The sequence below is a fragment of the Canis lupus genome, chromosome 18 (assembly GCF_048164855.1).
Source record: "Canis lupus baileyi chromosome 18, mCanLup2.hap1, whole genome shotgun sequence".
Classification (NCBI taxonomy): Eukaryota; Metazoa; Chordata; class Mammalia; order Carnivora; family Canidae; genus Canis; species Canis lupus.
This window is the reverse complement of record NC_132855.1, coordinates 55,979,435-56,005,671: the sequence shown is the minus strand read 5'-3', so window position 1 is coordinate 56,005,671 and position 26,237 is coordinate 55,979,435. Positions and strand designations below refer to the sequence as shown.

At 52.8% G+C, this 26,237-nt stretch overlaps 1 protein-coding gene across 3 annotated transcripts in view; it reads left to right on the top strand.

The window, feature by feature from the left end:
• Positions 1–26,237, top strand: part of PLXNA4 (plexin A4) — a 420,895-nt gene that overhangs the window by 349,583 nt on the left and 45,075 nt on the right. For all 3 annotated transcript variants that reach the window (XM_072784612.1, XM_072784611.1, XM_072784610.1), the window contains exons 11-19: positions 5,499–5,595; positions 6,016–6,206; positions 10,217–10,368; positions 14,669–14,786; positions 19,711–19,847; positions 21,030–21,194; positions 24,197–24,290; positions 24,765–25,004; positions 25,664–25,810. In XM_072784612.1, the coding sequence (XP_072640713.1) occupies positions 5,499–5,595; positions 6,016–6,206; positions 10,217–10,368; positions 14,669–14,786; positions 19,711–19,847; positions 21,030–21,194; positions 24,197–24,290; positions 24,765–25,004; positions 25,664–25,810 (1,341 nt within the window). The remainder of the gene's footprint in view (positions 1–5,498; positions 5,596–6,015; positions 6,207–10,216; positions 10,369–14,668; positions 14,787–19,710; positions 19,848–21,029; positions 21,195–24,196; positions 24,291–24,764; positions 25,005–25,663; positions 25,811–26,237) is intronic.

The following is a 26,237-nucleotide window of genomic DNA, read 5'->3' as shown; positions in this document are numbered from 1 at the left end:
TCCGTGGTCAGAACTCAGTACCTTGGGACCCACTGCCTTTCTATCCTGCCTACTGGCTTCAGCACTCCTGAGCAAGGCCTGACTCCCTGAATGAGCCCACTAGGGGTCACATTGTCCTGACCGAGGGGGGCAAAGTCGGAACCTCCGGGGAACAAAGGTGTAAAATGGAACCCTGACAAGTGGTTGGGTCACCTCCGGGGGGTACCTGTGCCGGCATCCTGGTCAGTACCAAGGAGTCAAGGAGAGGCACTGCTGGACATCTGATGGTCTGACGTCCAATCTTCAGGATTTACAAAATCTGCTAGTCACATATAGCTCCTTACGCAGGAATTTCACATCTGGAAGCCTGATGCCCCAAGACACAATGGTCAAGTCCACTTCCAGCCCCAAGGGCCAACCCCTCAGCCCCCGATGGGGTTCTTGCCCAGTTGGCTGGCTTCCTGAATGCAGGGGCTCAGACAATTCACATTCCAGGAGACTTCCCACGTCCCCAGGACCATGGTGGAAACATGACCTGGGGCCCGAGGCTCTGGCCACCAATGAGAGGACATGGTTTCTAGGCTCCTGGCACAGCCCTCTGCAGTCCCCGTAGGAGCTGGGGTGGGCGCACCCTGAACTCCGGCACTTGGAGCTAGGAGTCTGTCTGAGGCCCCCCAGCCACTGGGGGCCAGTAGGCAAAACCCAAAATCGCTGCTCCAAAGCAGCTCAGCCTTTTTTATTTCAACACCTTTATTTTCCTCACCTTCGTGAAGAAGGTGATGGGAGAGTTTTTTCTGTACCATTTTAAAGTCTTAAAAACTGAGGCAACAGGAGGTGTATCCCACAGAGGGTAGGTTCCAGGAAAAATCCCCTGTAGGCTCCGCTGCAATCATGCATCCAGGGGGGCTCAGCTCTGACCTTTCCTAGGAGCCCCTGTTTCTGTTCAGGGACCCCAGCTGAGATGCTGAACTGGGCCAGGATGCCACTCACCATCGAGTGACTTCCTAAAAAAACTCTGGGGTCATAATCAGGGGCAGGCCTCCTTTACCATAGTTACAGTACTATAGAGGACAACATACTATTAGGGGAGGAATAGACCTCAGGGAGGATGTAGTAGGATCCTGCGACAGAGGGCATCTCTGAAGCCCAGAGAGGGCATATGACCAGCCCCAGATCACACAGCAAGTAAGCAGGGAATTCAGAACTTGAATCCAGCTTTACCACACACAAACACACACACACACACACACACACACACACACACACAGCCATCCAAGGTTGGGCAAAAACTAGCAACTGAGCACTTTGTACCCAGCCTGGGTGCAGTCCCTGGGAACAAGGTCTGCTATGCCTCAGAGAGGACTGTGGAAGGAGGCATGTGGTTTCACTTCCTAAACCCCTGAGTGTTCTGGAATTGGGCAGTGGGGTGGAGAAATCCAACAAAAAGTCCAGGCTTGTGATGGCAGAGGAAGGGGAGGTGACAAAGAGGTCTCAGAGGAGAGCGGAGAAGGAAAAGTAGCCCAAGAAAACTCCCCCTGGCTGTGAGGTGACAGCAGGTCACCTCCAGCCCATGTATCAGGGACAGTCCCTGAGCCATCGCTGTAGCCCTGGTTGGGGTGAGGGGGTTTATAGGAGGAAAACAGGGCAGCTCACAGGCAGTGGTTGGAGGCAGGAGCAACTGTGGGTATTCTTGGCCTCCTGTAGACCAAGGCTCCAGGGGAATGACAAGCACTGCTAATAATAATAGTGCCCAGTACCCGCCTCTCAGTCACTGGCAATCACGCGAGCAAGTGGCCGCAGCGGGCAGCCAGCTCCAGGCCCGGCTTCCACAGACCCGCCATAGCCTCCCGTCTTCTCCCCGTGTGCCAATCCACCCCGTGCAAAACAAAGATGGGGAGACCGGGTTGGGGACAATTGGGATGGGGAGGTAATTGGCCCCCTCCCTGCTTTATTGGAACACGGCTGGGTCTGCTGAGCCCTCTGGGGTTCTGGGGTGGACACGGAGCACACACACGTTTCTTATGTCATATGGATCTGTCCACCCGAGCGGTAGAATTCGTCAGCGCCCTATCTCAGAGTTCAGAACAGGGAATGGTTAGAGGAGAGGAAAGACCGTCCAGATTATATAGGTCTTGTCTTTGCTTTACAAGGTAGAAGTTCACCACTTTCCCAAGGTAATGAGCAACGTCATCCCCTAGCTGGGCTGTGGTGTGCCAGACCTTGATTGAGACACTTAACCTCCTGGCCCCTGAGAGCCTGAAAGCTCTGGGTTTTGTGCAGATTAACTGCCCGCTGATTACAGAGAGCTCTATAAATGCTAAGTGCAGCAGAGGTGGGGAGTCCTGGGGGATGGGAGCCAGTGGTCCAGACACCCCAGCTGTGGGTCCCCTCCTGCTGCAGAGCTCTGATCATGGGGAAAGAGCCTCCAGGAATGAGAGTGACCTCCCTAGAGACAGAGGAGGTGAGGAGGGAGCACCCAGGGTTAATGACTTCTCTAATATTTAATCGTCAAGATCCCTGGAATGAGCCATAAAAAGATAAAGCAATACCCGGCATAGCTGATCCTTGAAGCCTTTCCTTTTCAATCTTCCTCGAAAAGTGAGTGCATGTGAACACACACATGCGCTCCAGAACACATAAGCATTCTCCTATGCACACATCTCCATATGTACCAAGTGTCTGGCGCATAAACACTCAATAAAAGTCTGCTATTATTACTTCACATAAACATAAACATGGGGAACACAAACATATTTTTGGACAGCATCCCCAAATGGAGACACACAGACCAAAACACACAATAATACTTGAGTGCTCGTTCCACGTGACCGGCACTGTGCTCAGAGCCACGAGGGTTGTCTCCCACCCCCCAAAGAGTCCTGTTAGGTCTGTCCTGTTTGTGATTCCCACTTTACAAACAGGGAAACCAAGACTTACGTCGCTGGCTCACATTCACACGGGTGGGCCGGACAGAACCACTCTGTGGCAGTGCGTGCACGGATGAACACACAGCTAGTACGGGTTTGACGCTGAGCTCTTCTCAGGTGGGCTGTGTGTGAACTCGTTTGTGCACACAGACACACGCGTGCGTGCATACATAAGCAGAATTTCTTGCCTTGCTCTCTGGGGGACTTCAGGGCCTGTAGGTTCTCTTGATCTTTGGCTGGCAGGCCTCTGATCACCACCCGCTGCTTTCACATTGAATCCTGACTAGATCCGGGCCTGAGACGCAGGAGCCAGGCTTGGATCCTGACTTAGCTGGCCCTCACCCCCTACCCCTCAGCATCCATCCTAGAGGTAGAGGCTGGAACAGCCGGAAGCCAGCCTTTGCACCTTTCTTGCACTGGCGCCTAGGAGGAGGGAGATGGGAAGGGAGAGAGGAAGTGGATCTTGGCTGGAGGTTGGGCTGGGAGGGAGATCTGGGAAAGTGTTTCCTCCCTCTCCCCTTCCCTACCTACTGTCCCCCACCCTCTTTTGTTCCTGCACACCTCTGCTGCACACACGTCCTGCAAGGAGTGGGGATTCTCTAGCTCCTGCAGCACCAGCATCACTAGGGTGGCTTGTTTGAAATGCATCCCCAATTTCCAGTCCAGCAGGTCTAGGGGGAGGCCCTGGGATCTGTGCCTAGGCCCCCTAAATGATTCTGATGAATGGGGCCCACAGACCACCCCGAGAACCACCAGTCCAGAGAGGAAGAGGTTTTTGTGAGAAAGCTCGGGATGCCTTAGAGAGACCTAGCCTGGCCCAGAAGCAAAGAACAAAATCTCTGGGGAGTTGATTACCACACTACATGGCAAAAGATTTGAGTCACTAGCTGAGTTGGGCAATCATCAGAGTCCCCAGTGTTGTTTCTGCGGGGCTGGGGAGTTTTGCTTTGTTCTATGGCTCGAGCGCAGACCTGGGCCTGGGCTCCGGCCTCGCGGGTCACATGGGCAATTCTATGGGAGTGCGGATGGTACAGTGCAAGCCACTGTCACTTTCAGGAAACACTGAACGTGGCTCCCTGGTCTAGGCATGTGGCTCCCAGGAGTTAGTGAAAACTTAGGGGGTGCTAGGGTAGAGCCTGAAGAAGACTGGATGCCATCCCACTTGTGTATGAGGACAGCGTCACGGCCTGTTCACATTGGAGCACATGCTGTAACTCAGGAGTTTAGGGCAAGTCCCCAGATTAGGATCACAAACATCCCCTCTAGAAATCTCCATGAATAGGCTCCGGAGGGGGAGGCACCAGGACAGGCCCGGAGCCCCTCCCCAGGCTGTGTGTTCCCGAGGTTCTGAAGCTGCCCTCCTCTTAGTGAGGGAGCTAGCAGCTAGCTAGTCCGAGGAGGGAGCATCAGCTGCCTCCGTCAGACCCATCAAGACCCCCATGCCCTAGCCCCTCCAAACTTCAGCTAAGTTGAAAGAGCCTTTGGCTCGGCAAACACCACTTCACACCACGTCTCCTGGGCTGAACCCCTCTAGCAAGTTGCAAGCCCTCAGCCCCTCCTTTACAGAAAGCCTATCTCAGTTCCATTCCTCCATCCACCCCCTGTGGAGGGCAGAATCTGGTGGAATAATGAGAAAATCACCAGGTATGGATTGGAAATGCTGCCCTGGGCAGGCTCGGAGTTCCTGCCACCTACCCTCCCCTCCTTCTCTGGAGAGTAGGAAGTGTCCACTATCAGAAGGCGGCTTTGGGGTGTGAGGGCTGGCACCTCCCCCTTCACCCTCTCTTCCCCCTCCCCCAGCACTCAGTCCCAGGGCCGACACCCAGCCAGGTAGGGCACTGATGCTGAGGAGGGCAGGGCAGGGAGGCAGGACCCAGCGTCGACCCCCCCAGCGCCCCCGCACCCCCTTGCAGGCCTAGAGGCAGCTCCCCCATGGGCAGCCAGCCACGGACCTGAGGCCTGGCCTCTTTGAGCCAGTGGGTGCCTTTGGAGTCTTGGCTCACATTCCCAGGTTTGGCCACTAGGGTGTCCAGGGATTTCCCACCTCACCTCTCAGCCCCACCCAGCTCTCCTCTCTCCTAACCTCCCTCAACTCAGCCCCTTCATTTCTGGTGCCTGCACCCTCTACCCCTGCCTGGGAATCGGATCAGCCCTCTCCAGGTCTTTGATAAACACCCACCTCCTCGGAATTTGGCCTAGAAATTGGAAGTTCCCAAATTGAATCAAGCGCCTGGTGGGGCCTAATGGCAGGGTTCCCCTGGGCAGGGATGGAGGATGCTGGGAAAGCCCAGCTGTGAGCCAGCATCCGTGGGAGGGGGAGGAGTCGCTTGATGTAATCTGCTCAGGGAATGCACATTCCAAACAGTCTCCCATCCAGGCCTCACCCCTCCCCTGCCTTAGTATCCTGCCCCTTGCCCCTATCCTTCCCCCAAGGCACGCTTCCCCGAGTGTGCACCCCCATATGCACTCAAGCACATATATAGCAGATCCTTAGGCCTGAGCACTCCCGGGGTCCGCAGGCTGAAGAGCCAGCTCTCCCTAGGAATCCCTGTGACCCAGCTTTCTTCTTTCCTACCTGCAACCTGGCTGCAGTACTCCTATGAAGGGATGGAGATCAACAATCTGCCTGTGGAGTTGACGGTCGTGTGGAACGGGCACTTCAACATCGATAACCCAGCTCAGAACAAAGGTGGGGATGGTGGGCCCCGGTGGGGAGGCAGGACAGAGGGCAGGTGTTATTCCATCCCGCCCCCACACCCCAGGGGGGGTCCCTCTCCCTCTGGCTCGGAGCCTGCCCTCTACACCTCTCCCCTGCTCCGTGACCTCTCAGGTGTGGGCCCACTGTGGGCAGTGGCTCTGGGAGCCGCAGGGTGAGTAGGACTGGCCGCAGGAGCCCTGCTGATTCTGGAGGGAGCCCCAGCTCCCCGTCCAGTGGCGCACCAGGCCCCGGGGTTCTTTTGGTCTCCTCCATGTCCGAATGGCTAAAGGAACAAGGCTGCTTGTGTCTCAGCATCCGAGGTGGGGACTGCACTCCTTGTCCCCAGGCCCACCCCCTCCTGCTCCGCCTCTCACCCCAGAGTACCTCTTGCCCCCCCCCCCCCGCCCGCAGTTCACCTCTATAAGTGCGGAGCCATGCGAGAGAGCTGCGGGCTGTGCCTCAAGGCGGACCCGGACTTCCAGTGCGGCTGGTGCCAGAGCCAGGGCCAGTGCACTCTGCGCCAGCACTGCCCCGTTCACGAGAGCCAGTGGCTGGAGCTGTCGGGTGCCAACAGCAGGTGCACCAACCCGCGCATCACAGAGGTAAGCCTGGGCCTCTGGGCCCTCTGCGTGGCCTCGGGCCCTGCCAGCCATGCGTCGCTGAGGCGACAGCCACCACGGTGGTTGGCTGGCTGGGGGCGTGTTTGTTTTCCTGCCCAGCTTCCCCAGAAGCCCGGGTTTTGGTCCAGGGCTGCTTCCTTACCAAGGAAGGTTGAAAACAGAGAGGGGCTCAGCTGTCCTGTTGGAGTCTCCACGTGAGCTGTGTCAGAAATGACTCCAAGTCCTGGCCACTCTCCCTTTGTCTCTAAGAGTCTGAGTGATGAGGCTGTTAAGCTCCATCGGGGGCCGCCTCACCAAGCAGTTAGTCCTGAGCAGAGGCTGGGCGCAGCGCCTCTGGAAGTGGAGAGGGTGCAAATGGTGAGAACCCAGGACTCACTCAAAGCAAGACCTAAGCAGAGAGATGACAAATGACAAATGGATTTGGAACACAGTTCAGGAGGGCCCAGGGGACACAGGCCCTGGAGCAAAGAGCAGTGAGGGCCAGGGCAGAGCTAAACATGCAGAGAACAAGGCTCGAGTCCCAGCTCTGCTAGCTAATTGCTGGGTATCCCGGGGCTGATTTATCACCACCTTTATGCCTCAGCTTCCTTACTGTGCAACAGGTCCTAAGGTTCCATCTCACGGAGGAGTGACAAGGACTGTCTGAGAGAACCATGCAGATTGCTGGCTCCAGGCCCAGCCCAGGAGGATCTCGCCATCCTCCTTGTCCATCATCCGCATTGTTAAAGCTACTCCCATCCATGTCTAGGCCAAGGGGATCACTGCCCCTGGGGTTTATGTAGGTCACCTGGTATCTCCACCTCCCCACTCTCAATAGAGAGACCCCCTCAGGCACCACCTCCCATGCTTCCCTGGTATATGTGCTGCCGAAACGAGCACTATGCTCCCCTGGTAAAGCAAAGAGGAGGCATGCATGTCTCAACAGGGGGACCCCCTGTACCTCTAGCACAGCACACCTTGCTCGTTGTAGGTACACAACGCCTCTTTGCCACAGTGGATGCTGATTTTAATAACAAAGCAAAAAGGGGCAGAGACAAAAAGAGGAAAGGAAGCTCAGCCCCGTCTCCATACATAATAAGGATAGATTGGTATTGGCTCTGTGCAAGGTTTCACAAACACATGTGTCTGATAATCTACTAGTGGCTGCTACAATGATAGGCAAATTTGGTGTGCAAGGTATTTTCAGTTGCAAAATATTTCCACATCCCTTACTTTGTCCATCCTCACAGCCACCCGGACATGATTCCTAGGGCTGTCACAACAAGTAGCACAGAGTCAGTGGCTTCAGAGACAGAAATTCCTTGTCTCTCATTCTGGAGGCTAGGACTTGAGACCCAGGTGTGGGCAGGACCCGTCCTTCAGAGAGCTCTGTGGGAGGACCAGCTCCGGCCTCTCTCCTGGCCTGCAGCCCACCATCTTCTCCCTGAGTCCCTTCTCGTTTGCCTTTCTGTGTGTCCCTGTCCAAATTCCCTCTTTATATGAGGATGCCAGTCCTGTTGGATTAGGACCCACCCGAATGGCCTCATTTTAATTTGATGAGGTCTTTAAAGACCCTTTCTCCAAATAAGGCTCTTGGAAGTACAGAGCGTTAGGACTTCCACATATGTTTTTGGGGAGGACACGATTTGAGCTATAATGCCTGCCAAAGCCAGGGTTTGTAGCCTCCTTTCCCAGATACAAAGAGCAACGTTCAGAAATATTAAAGTCCCGGGATTCTCCGGTGGCTCAGCGGTTTAGCACCTGCCTTCAGCCCAGGGTGTGATCCTCGAGTCCTGGGATCAAGTCCCACCTCAGGCTCCCTGCATGGAGCCTGCTTCTGTCTCTCTCTCATAAATAAATAAAATCTTAAAAAAAAAAAAAAAAAGAAAAGAAAGAAAGAAATGCTAAAGTCCTCTCACCAAAGCCTATATCAGACAGGTCCTGAGTCCCAGGTGTCTGGATTGCTAGACTAGTCTCTCTCTCACCACAGAGGAAAGACACTCCCAGATCTATTCCCTCACCCCTCCACTCACAAATGCTGCACACACACACCAGGGATGTGTAAAAACAGGTAGGGAGCCTGACCTGTGTGAGTGCACAACTTCCTCCAGCAAGGCAGGCCCTCAGCAGTGGCCCTCTGTATGTGTCTCCCACTCCGGCCCCTTCACCCTCCACACCCCCGGTCTTCTAGACACAGTGAGGTGGCCTCAGCCTCTACCTCAGTCTCCTGCATGGGTAGGAATCTCAACAGCAATTCTCAAACTGGGGCAAAAGACATGCATTTAACCTACAGAAGTATCCGTGGAAGGAGAGCCCTGGGCTTGCCCCCGTCTCCCTCCTCCCCAGCCACCCCCACCCGCAGAGCCCTTAACACGGAACCATTCCCAGGGGCTGCCACGCGTGACTGCTAATGGTGTGTCTGCCGCAAACAGTGAGACTTGCTTTCTTCTTGGCCTGAGACCAAGAAAATCACAGGGAGGAGACGGCAAATTAAACAAATCTCCCTGTGACGGAGGCTATTTACTGGCTCCATACTGGCATTGGCCCTCCGGGGAGCCGGGGGAACCAAGGACTGGGCCCGAGATAAAGCTCCTTTTTCAGGACAACACGCCAAGGCTAGAATATCATGCAGCCGCTGCTGCCAGGTGCCAGTGGGGCTTTGGGGACGGGCTGGGCAGGCATTTGGGAAGAACGTGCACTCCCCCTCCCGGCCCTCCCTACATCTGCCCACCTCCCGCACACAGAAATGGGCTCGTGTCTCCAGGGGACCTGTCTTTCTGCGATGGGAACATGAAGGTTTTTGCATGAAACCTTCACAACTCACGTGCACGCTCGCTCACAAACAGGCATGGGTAAGAAGGAAATGTATTAACTTGTAGGTGAATGGCCTTCCCCAGCAAGGCTGCCCCTCCAGCCTCGTTTCTCTTACTTCCCCCTCCCACCTTCCTCCAGGGTAGACCCCCCAGTTGTGACCTTTGGTGGTGGAAAGAGTAGGTGATGTTAAGAGGTGGGTGGTCTGGGCTCCTTCAGTTGTGATCCCATTGCCACTGGCCAAGATCCAGGTACTGGTGTTGAGAGACACCAGGAATGGGAAATGTGCCCTTCTCTGATCTTTTGGATGCCAGGAGAGGCTGGCACAGAATGTCTTCTACCACTAAGGTCACTAAGTGGGATGTCGTAATTAGATTGTGGCAACTGTCCATAGCACCTACCTCAAAACAGGCCCTGGGGTGTGGATTCCCAACATTTCAGTCATGAGTCAACACCAACAGTGACATCTCTGGAAGAAAAGCCTGTCATTCTGGCCAGTATATGAGGTGAAATCTAAATTAAACCCATCTCTGTTAGAAACCAAGCCAGACAATGAAGGCAAATGCTCCTCTAAATCCAGGAAGATGCTTCGGTAGTTGTGGTTTTCATCCCAATGACAACTTGAGAAATAGATATGGTGCCATCACTGAAAAGTCCAGAGGAAGTAAGACACTGTCCCTGCATCCCAAGACTCAGGATCTGAAGGACAAGGAATCAGACACAAATCACTGTTACCATGAAAGGAGCATAAAATTTCAGCGGAGAGGGAGAACAACTGGTTATGGAAAAGTGACATTTGAGAAGGATCTTGAAAACGGGGTGGGCTGCCATAGTGTAGAGGGCTGAGGGTATGAATTTTCCTTCAGAATGGAACAATATGAACAAATGCCACAAGGTTTTATTCCTTGATTTTCTATGAATCACCTGGTCACAATACGGATCACATTCCATCCCCTCATCTCTTCCACAAAATAGGTGAATGAGACGATTTGAACACTTCTCCCAACACCACACGCTAACGTGGACTGCTTTACCAGAAGCTCCTGACATCGACAGTCCCAGACCTGGGTGTCCTTATAGATGTGGATCCAACCCAGGGAATCATGCAGAGATGGGGAAGAGCCAGGAGCCTCTACCCCATCAGCAGGTGGGGGATGGCTCTGTCTTGATGCTTGTCAAAGTACCGTGCTTCTTCCCTCCAGATAATCCCAGTGACAGGTCCCCGGGAAGGGGGCACCAAGGTCACCATCCGAGGAGAGAACTTGGGTCTGGAATTCCGGGACATCGCCTCTCATGTCAAGGTGGCAGGTGTGGAGTGCAGTCCTTTGGTGGATGGCTACATCCCAGCAGAACAGTAAGTGGGAGCCCCGTGAGACGGAGGGAGGGATGGCTATGTGTTGATGACTCACCTCCCCTGGCCAACAACTGGCAGCCAACAGCACACAGTGTTAGAGACCATTGGGGTGGGGGGAATAGAATGCCCCTAACATTCGAGTGTCCTCCCCAGCCCTCCAACCAGCTAGCTGCCGTATTGGCAAGTGTAGAAAGGGGTTGGGGACATGGGGCTGAGAGGGAAGAGAAATGTGATAGCTGCCTCCTTGGGGCGTGGCCGTGACGAAAGCAAAATTAAAATCTGTAAGAGAAACGTGAGTTTGGATCCCTACCACTCCCCCTGCTGCTGTCCCTTAGTCCTGACTCGTGTCTTCCTCCAGTTACAAAAGAAGCTCAGCCTCTGCTACTCTCTGTGGAGGCTGAAAATGAAACTCCAGACCCACTCCATCCTGTAGGTGTTTGGGGTGGTTTATCTCTTTTTCTCCATGCCAAGTCACGGAGCATGGCGTGGGTCATTCCATGAGTGACCTTTACCTCCCAATCCACCTGTTAGAGGAGGTTTGTGAGTCATGTATCATTGCCTTGTAAATAAGTAAACACAATTTTCCAGCCCAGCAAACACACCCATGAAATGCACAGCACGATCTAGCTTTCATCCTACTTTGCTGCCCCTCCCAGAGTGACACCTTGCCACTTGACAATTTTTAGGTCTCCCTTAGGTACATCAGTGGAGTTTACCTGTCCGCTTGCTGGGTCTTGCCCAGATTTCGTGATTCTGGAACCATCAGTACCACCATCCTCAATCCCCACTGATTTCCATCCAGAGCTTCCGAAAGCCATCTCAGTAGACCTTGTGATTGAAGGGTCTACTCTTGATAGAATTCACCTCCCTGGTCCCGCATGGCTTATTTGCCCAAAGATGTTTCTGTGGCTCCTTCAACTATTGGAGTACTTCTGAGGATAAAACCAAAGCCAGCTGCTACCAAGCTGTTGTGATTTGGGGAACTTTAAGATGCCCTACTCCAGGCCTGCATAGCCAACTGGAAAATATATGATTTTAAAGTCACATGATTGAACTATTGCAGTGCTAGTTAGATCAGCGGATTAAGACAGAACACCCAGAAAAGAATTCTGATATGTAAAAATTTAGTATGTGATAAAGGTGACATTTCAAATCAGCAAGGAAAGCAAAGATGAGTTAATAAGCAGAGCTGGTTAACTCTGAAAAAAAAAAAAAAAAAAGACAATACCAGACCCTCGTTTCACATTATACACCAAACTAAATCCCAGATATATTAAAGAATTAGGTGAAAAAATAAATCTGTGGAGTGATTAGAATTTCTTTGATTTCAAGGGAAGTATAACTGTTCTAAGTATAAGAGCAAAAGAAAACAAGTTATAAAGGAAAAGATGAGGGGATCTGAGTGTCTAAAACTTAAAATTCGTACATCAAAAATCATTGTAAACAAAGAAAAACGTGAGCAGTAATCTGGGACTACCGTTACATCTTATGACAGTTATTATGTGCTTTTTTTAATATACAAAGAGGTTCCATAAATAAAAAGGCAAATATCACAAAATGAGCAAAGAGCATGAAATGAGCATGAATGTGCAATTCACAAGACAAAGAACCAAAAGTCATGTGAAAAAGTTAAATATCATTAGTAATCAATGAAATAAAAATTAAAACAATGGAGAAAACTTTTAAAAAGTTAATGCCCAGTGCAGATGAGAAACATGAGAAATAGCACACTCATACATTCATACTCTGAAGGTAAATTGGGACACACTTTGTGGAAGGCAATTTGGAATGTGGATCGAAAATCTTTAGCCTGGTCATAGTGTTTCTAGAACTTTCCTTAAATAACCAGAATGCACAAATATGTATTTGCAAGCACACTTATTTTGGCCTTATTTGTTAACAGTGGAATATAGAAGCAACTTACATATTTTTAAGTAGGGAATTAATCAATTCTTAAATCATTATACATGCATAAGGCATTAAATTATATAGCCATCAAATCTGATATTACGGGAGAATCATGACCAGGCATATGCTCCAAGTGTATTAGCGAGAACATCATTCACTGAGCAGAATAGAGTTTCTCATTAATTCTGTAAAAGGAAAACAAGACTGAACACATGAACACCAAAATGTTGACAGTGAATATTTCTGGGTGGTTCAAATGGAGTGGGAGGAAGTGTATGTACGGCAAGCATTTTTATGCACTTTCTCTTTTTTCTTTATCCTAAACATGTATTCATTATGCTATCTGGACAGAAAGGCATATATTTTTTACTGGACTGTCACCCAGAAGTTCTTTCTTTCTTTCTTTCTTTTTTTTTAAACTTTTATTTATTTATGATAGTCACAGAGAGAGAGAGAGAGATTGAGAGAGAGAGGCAGAGACACAGGAGGAGGGAGAAGCAGGCTCCATGCACCGGGAGCCTGACGTGGGATTTGATCCCGGGTCTCCAGGATCGCGCCCTGGGCCAAAGGCAGGCGCCAAACCGCTGCGCCACCCAGGGATCCCAAGTTCTTTCTTTCTAAGAGAGACCTGGAAGCCATAAAGTAAAAGAAGGAGCCCCTGAACCACAAACACTTTTAAACTTCAGTGTGGGAAAAGACACTATAAAGAAAGTGGAAATACAGGTGGCAAGATGGGAGAAAATAATTGCAATACTTACTAGAAACAAAAATTAATACTCCTCATTCAGTAGCTCCTACAAAAAAAGACCACCCATTAGCAATATAAAGAGACAGTCTTCAGACTAAAGGAAAACCCATCTAAGATTTTTTTTTTTTTTACAACCGCACACACATACTTGTAAATATCTGCAGCATCACTAGTGATCAGGGAAATAAAAATGACAGCAAAAAAAGCGATCTTTTTTTCCTATCGGAAAAACTTTCAAAGGATTGATAATATCTAGTGTTAGCGAAAGAGTGAAATAATCTCACCCAATTGCTTTTGACAGAAGCATAAATCAGTAACGACCCTTTGGGACCATTATTTTCCTCTCCCTATCAAACATCACGTACATAAACAATGACCCCACAAGCTCCCCCCTTTGGAGATTTATTCTAATGAATGTGCAGTGCTTGAGGATATTGCACATATATTAGTTGGTTCATTTTGCAGGTTATCTGGAGTAGGAGAAAAATCAGGGTAAGTTCAATGTCCATCAGTAGGAGGAGGGATACATAATGGTGCAGCCACAGCCACAACGTGAAGCGCTATGAAGCGTTCCGAGAGGATCCCGTAGGGCTGTGCGCGTGGCAACACAGGGCAAGTCCACGCTGTGCGTGCAGTAAACGACAGGGGTTTAGGACAGTGGGTAGTTAGGTTTCACTTTTATTTTTAAAGTCATGTATATGTTTATATATGTATGTTTTATGTAATTGTACACGTGCATGTATATAACACTACGTGTGTGCGTGATACCAAACACACACACACACACACACACACACACACATCTGGGCAAGTTGCCTAACTTTTCTGTGCCTCAGTGTCTTCATTTGTAAAATGGAGATTTTATATATATTATATATATTACATATGTTTGCAGGGATCTAGAGAAAGCCTACGAGGAGATAGATCTACATATGAATACCAGACTTTTTAAAAGAGATTAAGAGTGAAGAAAGGGACACTTATTTTTACTGTCACACTTCTGTACTGTCTTGTTTTCGAGGGGTGTGAACAAATTTCATAATTAAAACAATGAACATTTTTAAAAAGGGACACGTCTCCGGCTCCTCTCCCCCCCTCCCCAACCCCCACCCCCCAGCAGGAGTCTCTCCTCTCTGCCAAGTGCCCAGCTGGGGCTGGGGGCAGAAAGCACTCCGCGGAGGCAGTCCATACAGTAGGAACCAAGTGGCCTCGGGCCAGGGTCTGAAAACCTCAAGTGTCCTTCAGGGTCCCTGTCTGACATGCTGTGGGCCCTTGAGAAGGTCACTACCTCTCTGGCCCCTGCCAGCCCTGTTCCCTGAGCTGTTTGGCTGAAACATTCCCCACTCTCTGATTCACAGAGGGAACAAAATTATTGAATGAGGGACTGAGTGTCTGGGGTCAGAACACTAGGGATCCTAGTGGGCTCTCACCTGACAGAGTCTCCATGGAAATTGCACTTCCTCACTGCCCAAGAACCAAAAAGGAGCCTTACAGGGAAGGATTGGGGTGTCTTTCTCCTCCTCATCCCCTGCCTTGAGACCCTACCGCAGAGAAGCGGCCAGGGTAGGCGTGGCGCCCAGGAGCCCCATGTGGGCATCCTGTGCCCCTGCTGTGACCACGGGGTCTGTCCTCCCTTCCCCGCAGGATCGTGTGTGAGATGGGAGAGGCCAAGCCCAGCCAGCATGCAGGCTTCGTGGAGATCTGTGTGGCCGTGTGTCGGCCCGAGTTCATGGCCCGATCCTCACAACTCTATTACTTCATGGTGAGTCCCGGCCATTGGCAACCCAACCGGGCGCAGGTCACAGACGGCGTGACCATGGTTCTGGGCCCAGCTGGACCTCTGTGGTCAGACCCCAAGCAGCTCATGGGAGTCTGTCGTGCAGCGTGAGAGCACAGTCCTGGAAATCTGAAAGACTGGATTCAATTTCAAACCTTGCTATGTCTGGCCCCGACTCCAGGGAAGCTGCTCTGGCTCTCGGGCCCAGTGTCCCCTCTGGCTGAGTGGCAGTGTGTCTGGCCTGGGGTGGGAGCCCTAGCTCTGCCACTTATTCACTGGGCGAACTTGGGAGAGGTGCTTAACCTTCCAGTGTCTTCATTTCTAAAATGAGGGTGATAATACTTGCATCTGCCCCTTAGTATGGTGACAATTACATCAAGCAGATGTGTCCCTTCTCTCTTCTCCTGCATGGTTTCCACTGTGCCCTGCCCTTTCTTGGTACACTGGCACCCCATCACTTCTATCCCATCATCTACATTCAGCCCACCTTCTCCACTCCTCATAGCTCCATCCTATGACCTCCTTAATCCCACGCCCCACCCCACACCTCCCCTGCACCCCACTCCACCTTCCTCTAGCCACATCATTACCCTCCTTGCACACCCTTCCCTGCCTGTGGCCTGTCTGCAGACTCCGACCTCCACATTCCCTCCAGCCAGGACCCTCGCTGGCCCAGCAGAGGCCACCCCTGGTGAGGGGTTCTTGGGGGGGACAGGGGCTCTCGGGACCTCTCGGGACCTTGGGCATGCAGGAGGCATGTGCTTCTCTGCTGCCCTGCTCACTGCCTCATTTTCAAAACTGTCTTTCCATCCAGTTAACGTCTGGGGTTAATGACAGCTCTGATGGGATACTTTCCTCATGATTACGAGCTGCTTTAGAAGCTGGGAGCCTGAAGTGATGGATCTTATGCCTGGGCATCAAATGCTCCAGAACACATCCCAGGGAGCCCACTTTTCACCCTCCCTCCTCCCACCCTCTGTCCCTCCTCCACCTTCCTCGCTCTCTTCCTCCTTTCTCTCTCCAACTGACAACCATTTATCACCTTGCACCATCACTCCCACTAGATTATTTGATAAATATTTGCTTAATTGGTTGAATCTTATAATTTGGTGGCCCTGGCTCGTGGGTGTTCCAGGGATGATTCAGAGCCTGCACAACCCCTCCCCGGACCCCCTCCCCCCACCGTCCAGAAGGAGAGGTAGGACGGAGGACGTGCATGCAGACATGCCTGTGGTGGGGGGCCCAATCTGGGAGGGATGTGCAGCCACCACCTCCTCCCCCCACCGCCCTGTCCTCAGCTCCCTGCTCCACTCTTAAGAACCCCCCCTCCTCCTAAACCCGGTTGGCCAGCGCTGCCTGTGCATAACACACATATGGGATGGATTTAATGGATGTGTTGATTCAAATCCCATCTCTTTAGGATTTGTCCCCCCACCTTCTTTGGAAAGGCTTTCAGGAAGTTTCCAAATGAAACCCAACACACCTGGACACAATCAGTGACACACGTGTCCGTGTGTGTCTATAGAGAGACGCGGGTGTACTCTGTGTTATATGGATGTCTCGACACGTACGTGGTCGATCCAACTGAGTCGAGATACCGAGAGGAAGAGAGACAGAGATAGAGGCAGAGACAGTACTCCCCAAGTGTCTTCATCCCCACTTCTAGAAGGACCCGGGGCGCTGCTGCCTTCAGAGGCTGCCCGGGCTCCTCCATCTGACCCACCCTGTCTGTCCGATCCTGTTTCCCAGGGCTTTGCATGGCCTGACCCCTTTCGTCTCCCCATGTCCTTCCCCACGTTGCCCTGAGCCGTGTCCTCCTTGTCAGCCCAAGCTCTGCTCCTGAGTCTCTCAGTGCCTTCTCTGAATACACAGCCTGTGGCACCCATGGTGCCTGGCCCACTGGGGACTCCCTGGCATCTGCCCACACTGCGCTGGCCGTTGCCTCTCAGACCCGCAAGTCTTTGGAGATGAAGCCCTGGCCTTTCCCTTCTTTGTTAGCCCCCCATGGTGCTTAGGCACTCTTAAACCTCTCCGCTCATTGGAATCTCCTGTGAGGCTTTAAACAAAATGCTCTGGAGCCCCCCTGAGCTGAGTCACATGCTAGAGGTGGGGATCCTAACTCAGCCCAGGCTGAGGACCACCGGCCTAGGAAAGACGGCACTTATGGAACAGATACCACATGCCTGTCGCTGACTGGTCCCAGGCTTAGTACTTACAAGGAGCCTGTGCAGTATTCAAAAGCTGCTTCTGCTCTCAGGTAAGGCCAGTCTTGCTTGCACTCCTGTTTCCACTCTGGAGCAGGATGCGGTTAGGTGCAGGTAACAAGGCAAGGCTTCAAGGAAGAGGCTGAGCATACAAGGAGGAATATGATGCTCCAGATGAACCTGGAGTAGTGGGAAGCAGTCCCTGGTGTAAGGGACACAGGTGCACCAAAAGATGGGAACACAAGAGATGGAGAGGGAAGGGGGTTCATGAGAAGAGAAGAGGTCAGAGCACAAAGATAGGTCGGGAAAGATGGGAGCTCTTGCCGCAAGGCAAAAACGCACTGGTCCAGTGGGGCTGTGGGACTCAAAGATTTGTGCAGCTTTTTTGTTTGTGGGATACCTCTGAGGAATGGTACTGGTGCCATGTGTCTACTGAGGAGGACTTTCAGGGAGGAGGCACGATGCTAGGGACCTGAGTCCTCCACAGCCTCCAGTGTGCATCGAAGAGCCCAATCATTGAGGCTGCCCCTGCAGAGCTCCTAGGGTGCCAGGGTGGGAATGGGGGTCACCCCGGTGGTGAGAAGAGACAGGAGGACCCTCTGTCATGCTCCCCAGCATCTCAGAGCCTTCATTGCCTTTCTGCTCCACTAGGCAGCTTGCAGGGGGCACACAGAAGCCCCTGACTCTTCTGGAGTCCTGAGACAGCTGGAGAAGCTGGAGACTTGGGGCACATTGGGGGTCCTTTTCCAGGGGTGCCTCTCAGGATCTGGAGCATGCAGGGGAGCCCCTTCCCAGTGTTGAGGTTGGGAGTGAGGTTTGGCTCTAACTCCGTTTCCCTCCACAAATCAGGTCAGACTCTCATGTGTGGGTTTATTCACCCAGAACCCAACCGCCAAGGCCAAGGGATCAGCATTCTTGGTTTTGCCCTCAGATCTCCCTAGAGATCTCCATGGAGGGAACCTTTTCCTCCCCACCTCCATCCAGGAAACAAGTGAAGAGGCGACAAAAAATACAGAATTTGATTTCCCGTGCAAACATACCATGAAATATTTATGAAGCATGACTTGAATAATTAATAGTTTCTCACAACTTTAAAACATGTCTCCATGTCATCCTCTGCTCACCCCAGAATAATCCCCCCCCAAGCCTGCCACTGCAGAGCCAACAGGGATTCCTCACTTGTATCCCTTCTAGAACCCCATCTACTGGGGGGGGGGGGAGATGGAGTCAAAGTCATCTATCTTTGACTCCATCTCTAGGACCAGCCTTACCTCCCGCAGACTATCCCTCTCTTTCCCCTCCAGACAATGGAGCAAAAGCATCATTTGTGGGAGGTGACCCCATTACAGAAGCAGAGAACCAGCAGGTGCCTTTGAGATAACTCGTTTTGACCCAGCTCTCTGATGTTATGGTCAGAGAGGTTACAGGACCTGTTCCGGGTCACACAGCAAGATCTAGGCAGAGCTAAGAAACCAGGGCTCTTTCCAGGGCCTCACCCCACCCTGGTCCAGGGCTCCGTTTGGGCCAGTAACAGCGCTAGACTGAAGCATGCCTTAGCTTTGGGTGCAGGGGGATGCCAGGCTCGGGCTCTGCAGGGACCCGGTGGGCAGCAGGGCATGTGGGCCCTGCCAGCATGCAGGGTAGACACTGTGTGCACCGGTCAGCAAGTTGCCCAGGCTCTTTCTCTCCTTCTGAGGTGTTAGGAATGGAGGCCTCTCCTGGGGAGCAGGCCTGCCGGCCGGGAGCTCAGTAGGTTCAACTTTTGGTGTGGAATTCTTTAAGGGATCAGGGAGAGATAAATCTTCATTTTTTTTTTTTTGAATACTTGTATACCTGTGTTTATTTTTTTTAATTTTTTTCTTTTTTATAAATTTATTTTTTATTGGTGTTCAATTTGCCAACATGTAGAATAACACCCAGTGCTCATCCCGTCAAGTGCCCCCCTCAGTGCCCGTCACCCAGTCACACCCCCCCCCCACCCTCCTCCCCTTCCACTACCCCTAGTTCCTTTCCCAGAGTTAGGAGTCTCTCATGTTCTGTCTCCCTTTCTGATGTTTCTTCATTTAAATGCAGATACAGGCTTCTCACCTGGGACGAGGAAAGTTTTTTCCATTAAAATGCTAATGAAAGAACAAACCACAACTCCAAATCCTCAGCTCTCAGGTGCCCCCTCTCATCATCCCATCCTCACTCAATCCACTGACCCTTCTTGGCTTCTCTTCCTGGGTTTTCCTGGGGTCTTCAGGACCCACTGCTCTGGCCTCTGGGTGTTTGGGCAGCCCTCTGGAAGAGCCAGCCCCGTGGAAGGAGCAGATCACCTTCTCAAAAACAATTGAGGAGATGCTAGAGAGCCAGAGCTCTGGAGTCAGATCTGAGATGGGCCGCTTTTTAGCTGGGTGAATCTCTTCTGTAAAATGGGTACTAACACCTACCTTGTAGAATGGATTGGGAAAATAAATTATATAGACATGGATGAGGAAATAAAGCCTGCCAGTTAGAACCGCAGCACGCAGCAGCTGTTATTATTACTGTGATTATATAGAGGTATAAACCCGCAGGTCCAGAATGTTGCTTCTCCCCACAAGCCCAGTAGGACTCCGCGGGCTCTTTGGGAGGCCACTGTTACTGAGCAACTCCGGGAGCGGGGTGCTGCCCCTTCAGACCCTGTCCCAGTCGTGTCTCAGGCCACATCCTTTCCTACACAGACGCTAACTCTCTCGGACCTGAAGCCCAAACGGGGGCCCATGTCCGGGGGCACCCAAGTGACCATCACAGGCACCAACCTAAACGCGGGCAGCAACGTGGTGGTGATGTTCGGGAAGCAGCCCTGCCTCTTCCACAGGTAACGCACCTCCAGGCAGGCCTCAGGGGCTCACAGCCCAGAAGGTGGGGTGGGCAGGGCTGCCCCAGGGCAGCAGGCGGACTCCAGGGCTCACTCACCTCTTGGAAGTACTTTCTCCTCCCTGAGAAAGGGGCCCTTTGCTTTGAGGGAAGATGGTATGGGCATACCTGGCTGTGGGTGTCTGGGGCTCAGTCTGGAGCCCTGCCAGGCAGCCCTTCCCTAGATGGGCCATTCATGCTGTTGCCTGCCATTTAGCCTCTGTGCCCCAACACCGACCACTGATACAGAACCCTGGGGTTCCATGGACACACTTGGGAATCTAGAGCCCCTGCCCCCTGCCGCAGAGCCAGTCAGGACTGCTGAGACCTGCCAGGGGCCCCCTAGCCCAGCTGGCTGAGATTGAACGTCCCGAGGGCCGCCAGCTCTCTCTCCCCCTGGTTGCACCCTCCAGGCTCAGGAGGGCACGGCCTCCATAAGCCAGGCACCTCGGGGATAGCAAGGAGGCCAGGGCTTCATCTGATGCAGGACTCAGGGACGTGGTGGGGATGTGACATTCCACACATGGTTCCCCGGGGCCAGAACCATGCTGAGGGTTGCGATAGATCTGAAGTCAGGCCAAGGGTAAAGAAAAAAAAATCCTTCTGACACTTGCTGAAATAGGAAGGAAGAGTTTACTAAGGACTATTGCAATGGGTGTCAGAAAGGAATAAGGCTTCACTCCAAACATGCCAAAGACAGCTGGGGATTTATAGCCACCGGCAGAGCGAGGGGTGCGCGCGGGGGGAGGGGGTGGGCTTAGGGGTCACTGATGTGATATTAACTATCGGTGGCAAGAATAGGAAAATTCTTGCTAAACTGACTTAATAGGATTCTTGCTGAAGGCAGCCCAGGGTGATCGGGGATCAAGGGTTGGAGAACTCTGGCTGACCTGACTTAGCAGGATTCTTGCTAAAAATGGGGCTTGGCAGGCCCAAGATGGGGCCCAAAGGATGAGGCCTCATTGAAAAGAGGTCTCCGAGGAGCCTGTTCACGATTTGGTCCAGGAGAGGGTCTTTAGGGCCTGGAGGCAGTGTGCCCCGTGGCCTCCGAGGCCCTGCAGACAGGGCAGGGGTGGGCCCTGGCCTTGGACCACTGTCCCCGCCAACACCCAGGAGCCCAGCTCCATGTCTGCCCTCCCTGCAGACGTTCTCCATCCTACATCATCTGCAACACCACATCCTCAGATGAGGTCCTGGAAATGAAGGTGATGGTGCAAGTGGACAAGGCCAGTATCCACCAGGACCTGTTCTTCCAGTACGTGGAGGACCCCACCATCGTGCGGATCGAGCCAGAGTGGAGCATAGTCAGGTAGGGGCGGCCCTGACCTAGGGTTTCCTTCCCCGACTGTCAAGAGCCAAGGACAGCTCTGGGGCCCGGGTCTGCTTGGAAGACTGATGACCCGGGGTTGGTTCAGAGCACCGCCCCCTGGACCATACCTTCCTGCCAGGGCACCCTCCTTTCACTGAGAATACCTCTGAGTGGGACCCAGACCCAGAGCCCAAGCTCTGGTCAGCAAGAGCCCATGGCCCCTAATCTGAGGATTTGGTGTATGTGCCTGGAGGCCATGATACCCTCACAGTGACTGCGGGGGGTGCCAGGCCTGTTCCCAAATACGGGTGATAATTCCAGCCCTGCTGAGGGATGTAGGAGAAAGAGTAAGATCAGATCCAACTTCTCCTTGGCCTAAAGCAAACAGCATGTCCTTACCACCAGGGTCCAATTCGAATGCCCATCCTCTGGATTTCTATAACCTCCTGCCATCCCTCTGTCATGCTCTGTCATGATCTCGAGTTGTCTGCTTGCTTCGCCCCTCCCTCTACTGCACACTCCTCAGGGGCAGGGACTGGGTCTTGTTCCCTGTTCTTTCCATGGGGCCAGCATGTGTATAGAGAGCATATGTCCTGGGAGGCAGCCAGGGATGTGCTGTTACAGGAAGACCCTCCAGTGCCACCTCTCACTCAGCCGTACACCAGCTACGTAACTTCCCAGGGTCTCCTCTTGACAGATTCACCATGGGGGGCTTTGGAAATTCCAGGGTCCCTGGGGCCCCTCTCAGTCCCCTGCTTGGTGGGGCTCCAGCATGTGGCATCTCACTTCAGGGAGGGAACTGCAGGAGTGCTGCTCTGGTCCCTGGAGGATAGATCGTAAGGAGAAGCTGCTGCACAGAGCATTCTGGCAGCAAGGCCCCTGCTGACCATTGGGAGACTGCTGAGTGGGGGCCTAGGGGGAGTGCAACAGGACTTGGGGTGGAAAGGACTGAGCTTGGCCCAGCCAAACGTCCTCAGGTTACTTAACATCTCTGGGCCTGTGGCTTCTCATCTGTCGACTCCCTTCCGGGACACTGGGAGGGCTAAGCCAGATGCATATGCACAGTGCTGCCCCTGGCTCAACTCTCCACCACTGCCTCTGGCTGAGTCCTCAGCCCTCCTCACTGTTGGCTTCAGTTCTAGAAGGCATCTGGCATCGGGGGATGGGGGAAGGCAAGAAGATGTAGTTCCCATGGCTGAAGCAGGGGGCAGGGACAAGTCCAGTCCAGAGAATAATCTTTTAAAATAGGGGTCAGGAGACTCCAACCTGAGGGCCAGATCTGGCCATCACCACCTTTTATAAATAAAGTTTTATTGGAACACAGCCATGCTCCTTCGTATATGTTTTGTCTATAGCTGCTTTCTCACCACAGCAGCAGAGTTGAGTAATTGCAACAGACCATATGGCCTGGAAGCCTAAAATATTTACTCTCTGGCCCTTTCCAGGAATGTTTGCCACCCCCGGCCTTAAACCCATGAAAGACAGGCAGCCTTTGTGGAGATGAGATTGGTTATCCTCAGCCGTTACTCCGTAAAAGCCAAACTTAATAAGCTTTGGCCATGATTTTAAAGTAGATGACTATAAGGCACAGAAAGCAGGAAAGAGTCTGTAGGAAGCTATTCTGGGATTTGTCCCCAGGGCCAGGTGAATCCAGGAAGTTGGTGTAGCCCTCCGTCTAGACAAACTCAGCAGCTCCCTGAGGAACTCACAGCCTAGTTTAAGTCAGCTCTTCCTCAAGTTGCTGTCATGGAAATAGAGGCTGCGTCCTTCCTGGCACCCAGAGGCCAACCCTGAACCACGTTCCTGACAAGAGGGAGGTTGGAAGCACGTTCTGGGCCTGCCAGCCGGCTCTAGAATTTTTGCTGCAGTGAACAAATTCTCTGATGGGGCGAGGCTCTGCCAAGTGTGGCTTTGCATTGCTCACAACAGCCTGGGCTCTGCACGCATGAACAGTGATGTGGGGGGTCCGTTCTCAAACGTGGATTGAATTGGCGATTAAGAAGATTGGGAGATGGCCAGATAGCAGAATCTCATTCTGGAACGCAGCCACGGGCAGAAGAGCCTGTCAGGGTTTTATAGGAATCTTCTTGCATGTATGTGCGTGCCCTGTGCACGTGCTATGCGTGTGCGTGTGTGTGAGTGGGAAGGCAGGTGGAGGGCAAGAGAAAGCCAGGGAACAACTGGGAGTGTAGCGATGGGTAGAGATGCAGAGAGGTAGAAATGAATATGGGCGACAGGGATTCTTCACTCACCAAGCTTACGACTGTTTCAGATAGTAGGACTCTTCTTGAAGATACTTCTTGATGGTAGGGACAATGACTTGTCACTTCCTTTGAGTAGGCCCCCAGGAAGTCAGCCCCTGCCCCATGTCAGCTTCTCAGAGCCCTCTAGATAACAATGGCACCCAGGTTTTTTTTGGAAAGCTACACAAAGAATCTCCTGCTCCCTCCTCACCCATACCTGGCTGACACCCAGGCTACAGGAGACCCGAGTCTCAGAACATGCGCTGTTTGCCTTCCTACATGAGGTTCCTGGGTGTCTGGGCTTCTGCCTTTCCCAGACCTCAGCAGACTGAAGCCCAGAGTCAAACTGTGGTGATGGTCCCGGGGAGAAGACTGTGCTCAGACCCTGGAGGGTCTGGTGGGGGACATTCGGGAGGAAGGCTTTCCTTAGGCCAAAGTCAGTGTGAAAATCTCCCTGTGACTGGCAAGGGCCTTGGGAGAGAAACCGGGGGGCTGCAGAGAAGCATCTGACTCAAGCAAGCCTCCAAGGATGCCAAGCTGAGTGCAGGATGGCCACAGACATCTGGTCATCACTGGTTCCCTTGGCTGCTTAGAACTCATCCTTCTTATTATTCAGTCAGTTTGCTACCATTGTCCCCGTGAACAGTATCACGCGTCCTGGTTGGCATAGCCTTTAATGCCAGAGCCTCATCATCATCATCATCACAGTTGTCAAGTGCCCTGTGCTGACACGCCTCCTTTTCTCCCCCACCCCATCAGTGGCAACACACCCATTGCCGTATGGGGGACGCACCTGGACCTCATACAGAATCCCCAGATCCGTGCCAAGCATGGAGGGAAGGAGCACATCAATGTGAGTCCAGGGCTGGCAGGGGGCCATGGGGCTGTCCACACAAGATGTCACTTTCCCAAAGGGTGTGGGAAATCCCAAGTAGGGCAGGTCCCCCGGACACAGATGACCCATTGGAGCTCTGGGATGGTGAGATGAGGGAGCAGACATGAGGGCATTTTTATACCTTGGGATATGGGCAGGGAGAAGCAATTGCTTCTGGGGGGTCTGGGGTTCCATTCCCTTATTCCTCCAACTTTCGGACCCCCAGGGCTGTTCCTTAGCTTAGAGAGAGCCTAGTCACTGCCACAACTGCTGTGGGCACAGGCACTCCTTGAGTGGCCAGCTTCTATGGTCCTGGCTGCACAGGGGCGGTGGCCCATCCTTAACTGTCCCGTCAACACCATGCGGTGCGATCGCACTAAGGAAGCCCTGGTGGGTGTGTTGGGGCTGTGTGGGCCCAGACACTGCATGGTCTTCCCTCTCTGGCCCCTCTAGCTCTGTGAGGTTCTGAATGCTACTGAGATGACCTGCCAGGCTCCAGCCCTCGCTCTGGGGCCCGACCACCAGTCCGACCTGACCGAGAGGCCCGAGGAGTTTGGCTTCATCCTGGACAACGTCCAGTCATTGCTCATCCTCAACAAGACTAACTTCACCTACTACCCCAACCCCGTGTTCGAGGCCTTTGGGCCCTCGGGAATCCTGGAGCTCAAGCCCGGCACCCCCATCATCCTGAAGGTAGAGCGAGGTGGTGGGCAGGAGGCGGGAAGCAAGGAAGCTGCTGCATGGAACAGGGAGGCTTTCCAAGTCACAGAGAGAAGCCAGAAGTCATGGGCTCCAGTCCAACTTCATAATCGGAGCCCCTAGCAGAGGTTGTGTCATAGTCCAGAGTATGAGAAACTCCACTGTCTCTGAGTTTGTATTAAGAGGCAGACTCTCTTTAGAGGCCACAGAGACCTGATCAGGGCAGCTGGATCCATCCTGGCCATCTGACTCCCAGGCTTTCTCTGTCCCCTGAGTCCAGGACCTGGGAGGTCAAAGGCTCATGATCCTTCCTCCCATGTAGCCCTTTGCAAACCACAGTATAGGGTTTCTTTGGAGCACGGGTTGCAAATCAGTTATAGCACCCATGACAATTCCAATCAACTGGGAGTGATTGACCCCAACACTGCGTTGAGAAGGGTTGAGGCTGCATTTGGTTAGGCTAAAGAGTGCCTTGATTACGGGCCCCACTGAGGAAAGGAAATGGTAGTGTAAGTGCCACAAAGTTTTTGGAAGGTGGACTCTCCACCAGCTCACCAGCAGGACGGGACCTCTGGGCGGGAGGATGTGGCCTCCAGCCAGTCGCTGTGGTCCAGACTCTGGGGTGCCAACTGGGGCTTCCTTGTGCCTCCCAGGGCAAGAACCTGATCCCACCCGTGGCCGGGGGCAATGTGAAGCTGAACTACACGGTGCTGGTGGGGGAGAAGCCGTGCACTGTGACCGTGTCGGATGTGCAGCTGCTCTGCGAGTCCCCCAACCTCATCGGCAGGCACAAAGTCATGGTGAGCCTGGCAGAGGGTGCTGGGGGATGCGTGATGGCTGAGGTGGGCACGAGGGATGCCAGAGTGTGAGCAGACCAGCTCCACCCTGGGCACCAGGGCTTTCCGGGGGAATCCTTATGCTCATCCTACTCATCCTCTTATGGAGCAAGGCAAAGCTGCGTTAATATGATGTGCTCGGCGCCTGTTACAGGCAGGGCCCGGGCAGGGCAGGACGACTGTTGGCAGCATAACCTCATACTCCGTGCCTCGGTCCTTATGCTGGGATGAGTCTCAGGGAGCCAGTCATCGAAGTCATGTCAGACTTCTTGAGGTCCCAGTTGTGTGCTGTGTCCTTATGAAGATGACAGTGCTGGTCCTGAGTACTGTGCAGCATCCCATCTCTGGGCCCCCCAGACCCATCCCTCAGCCCCCACACACCCCCCAGCGG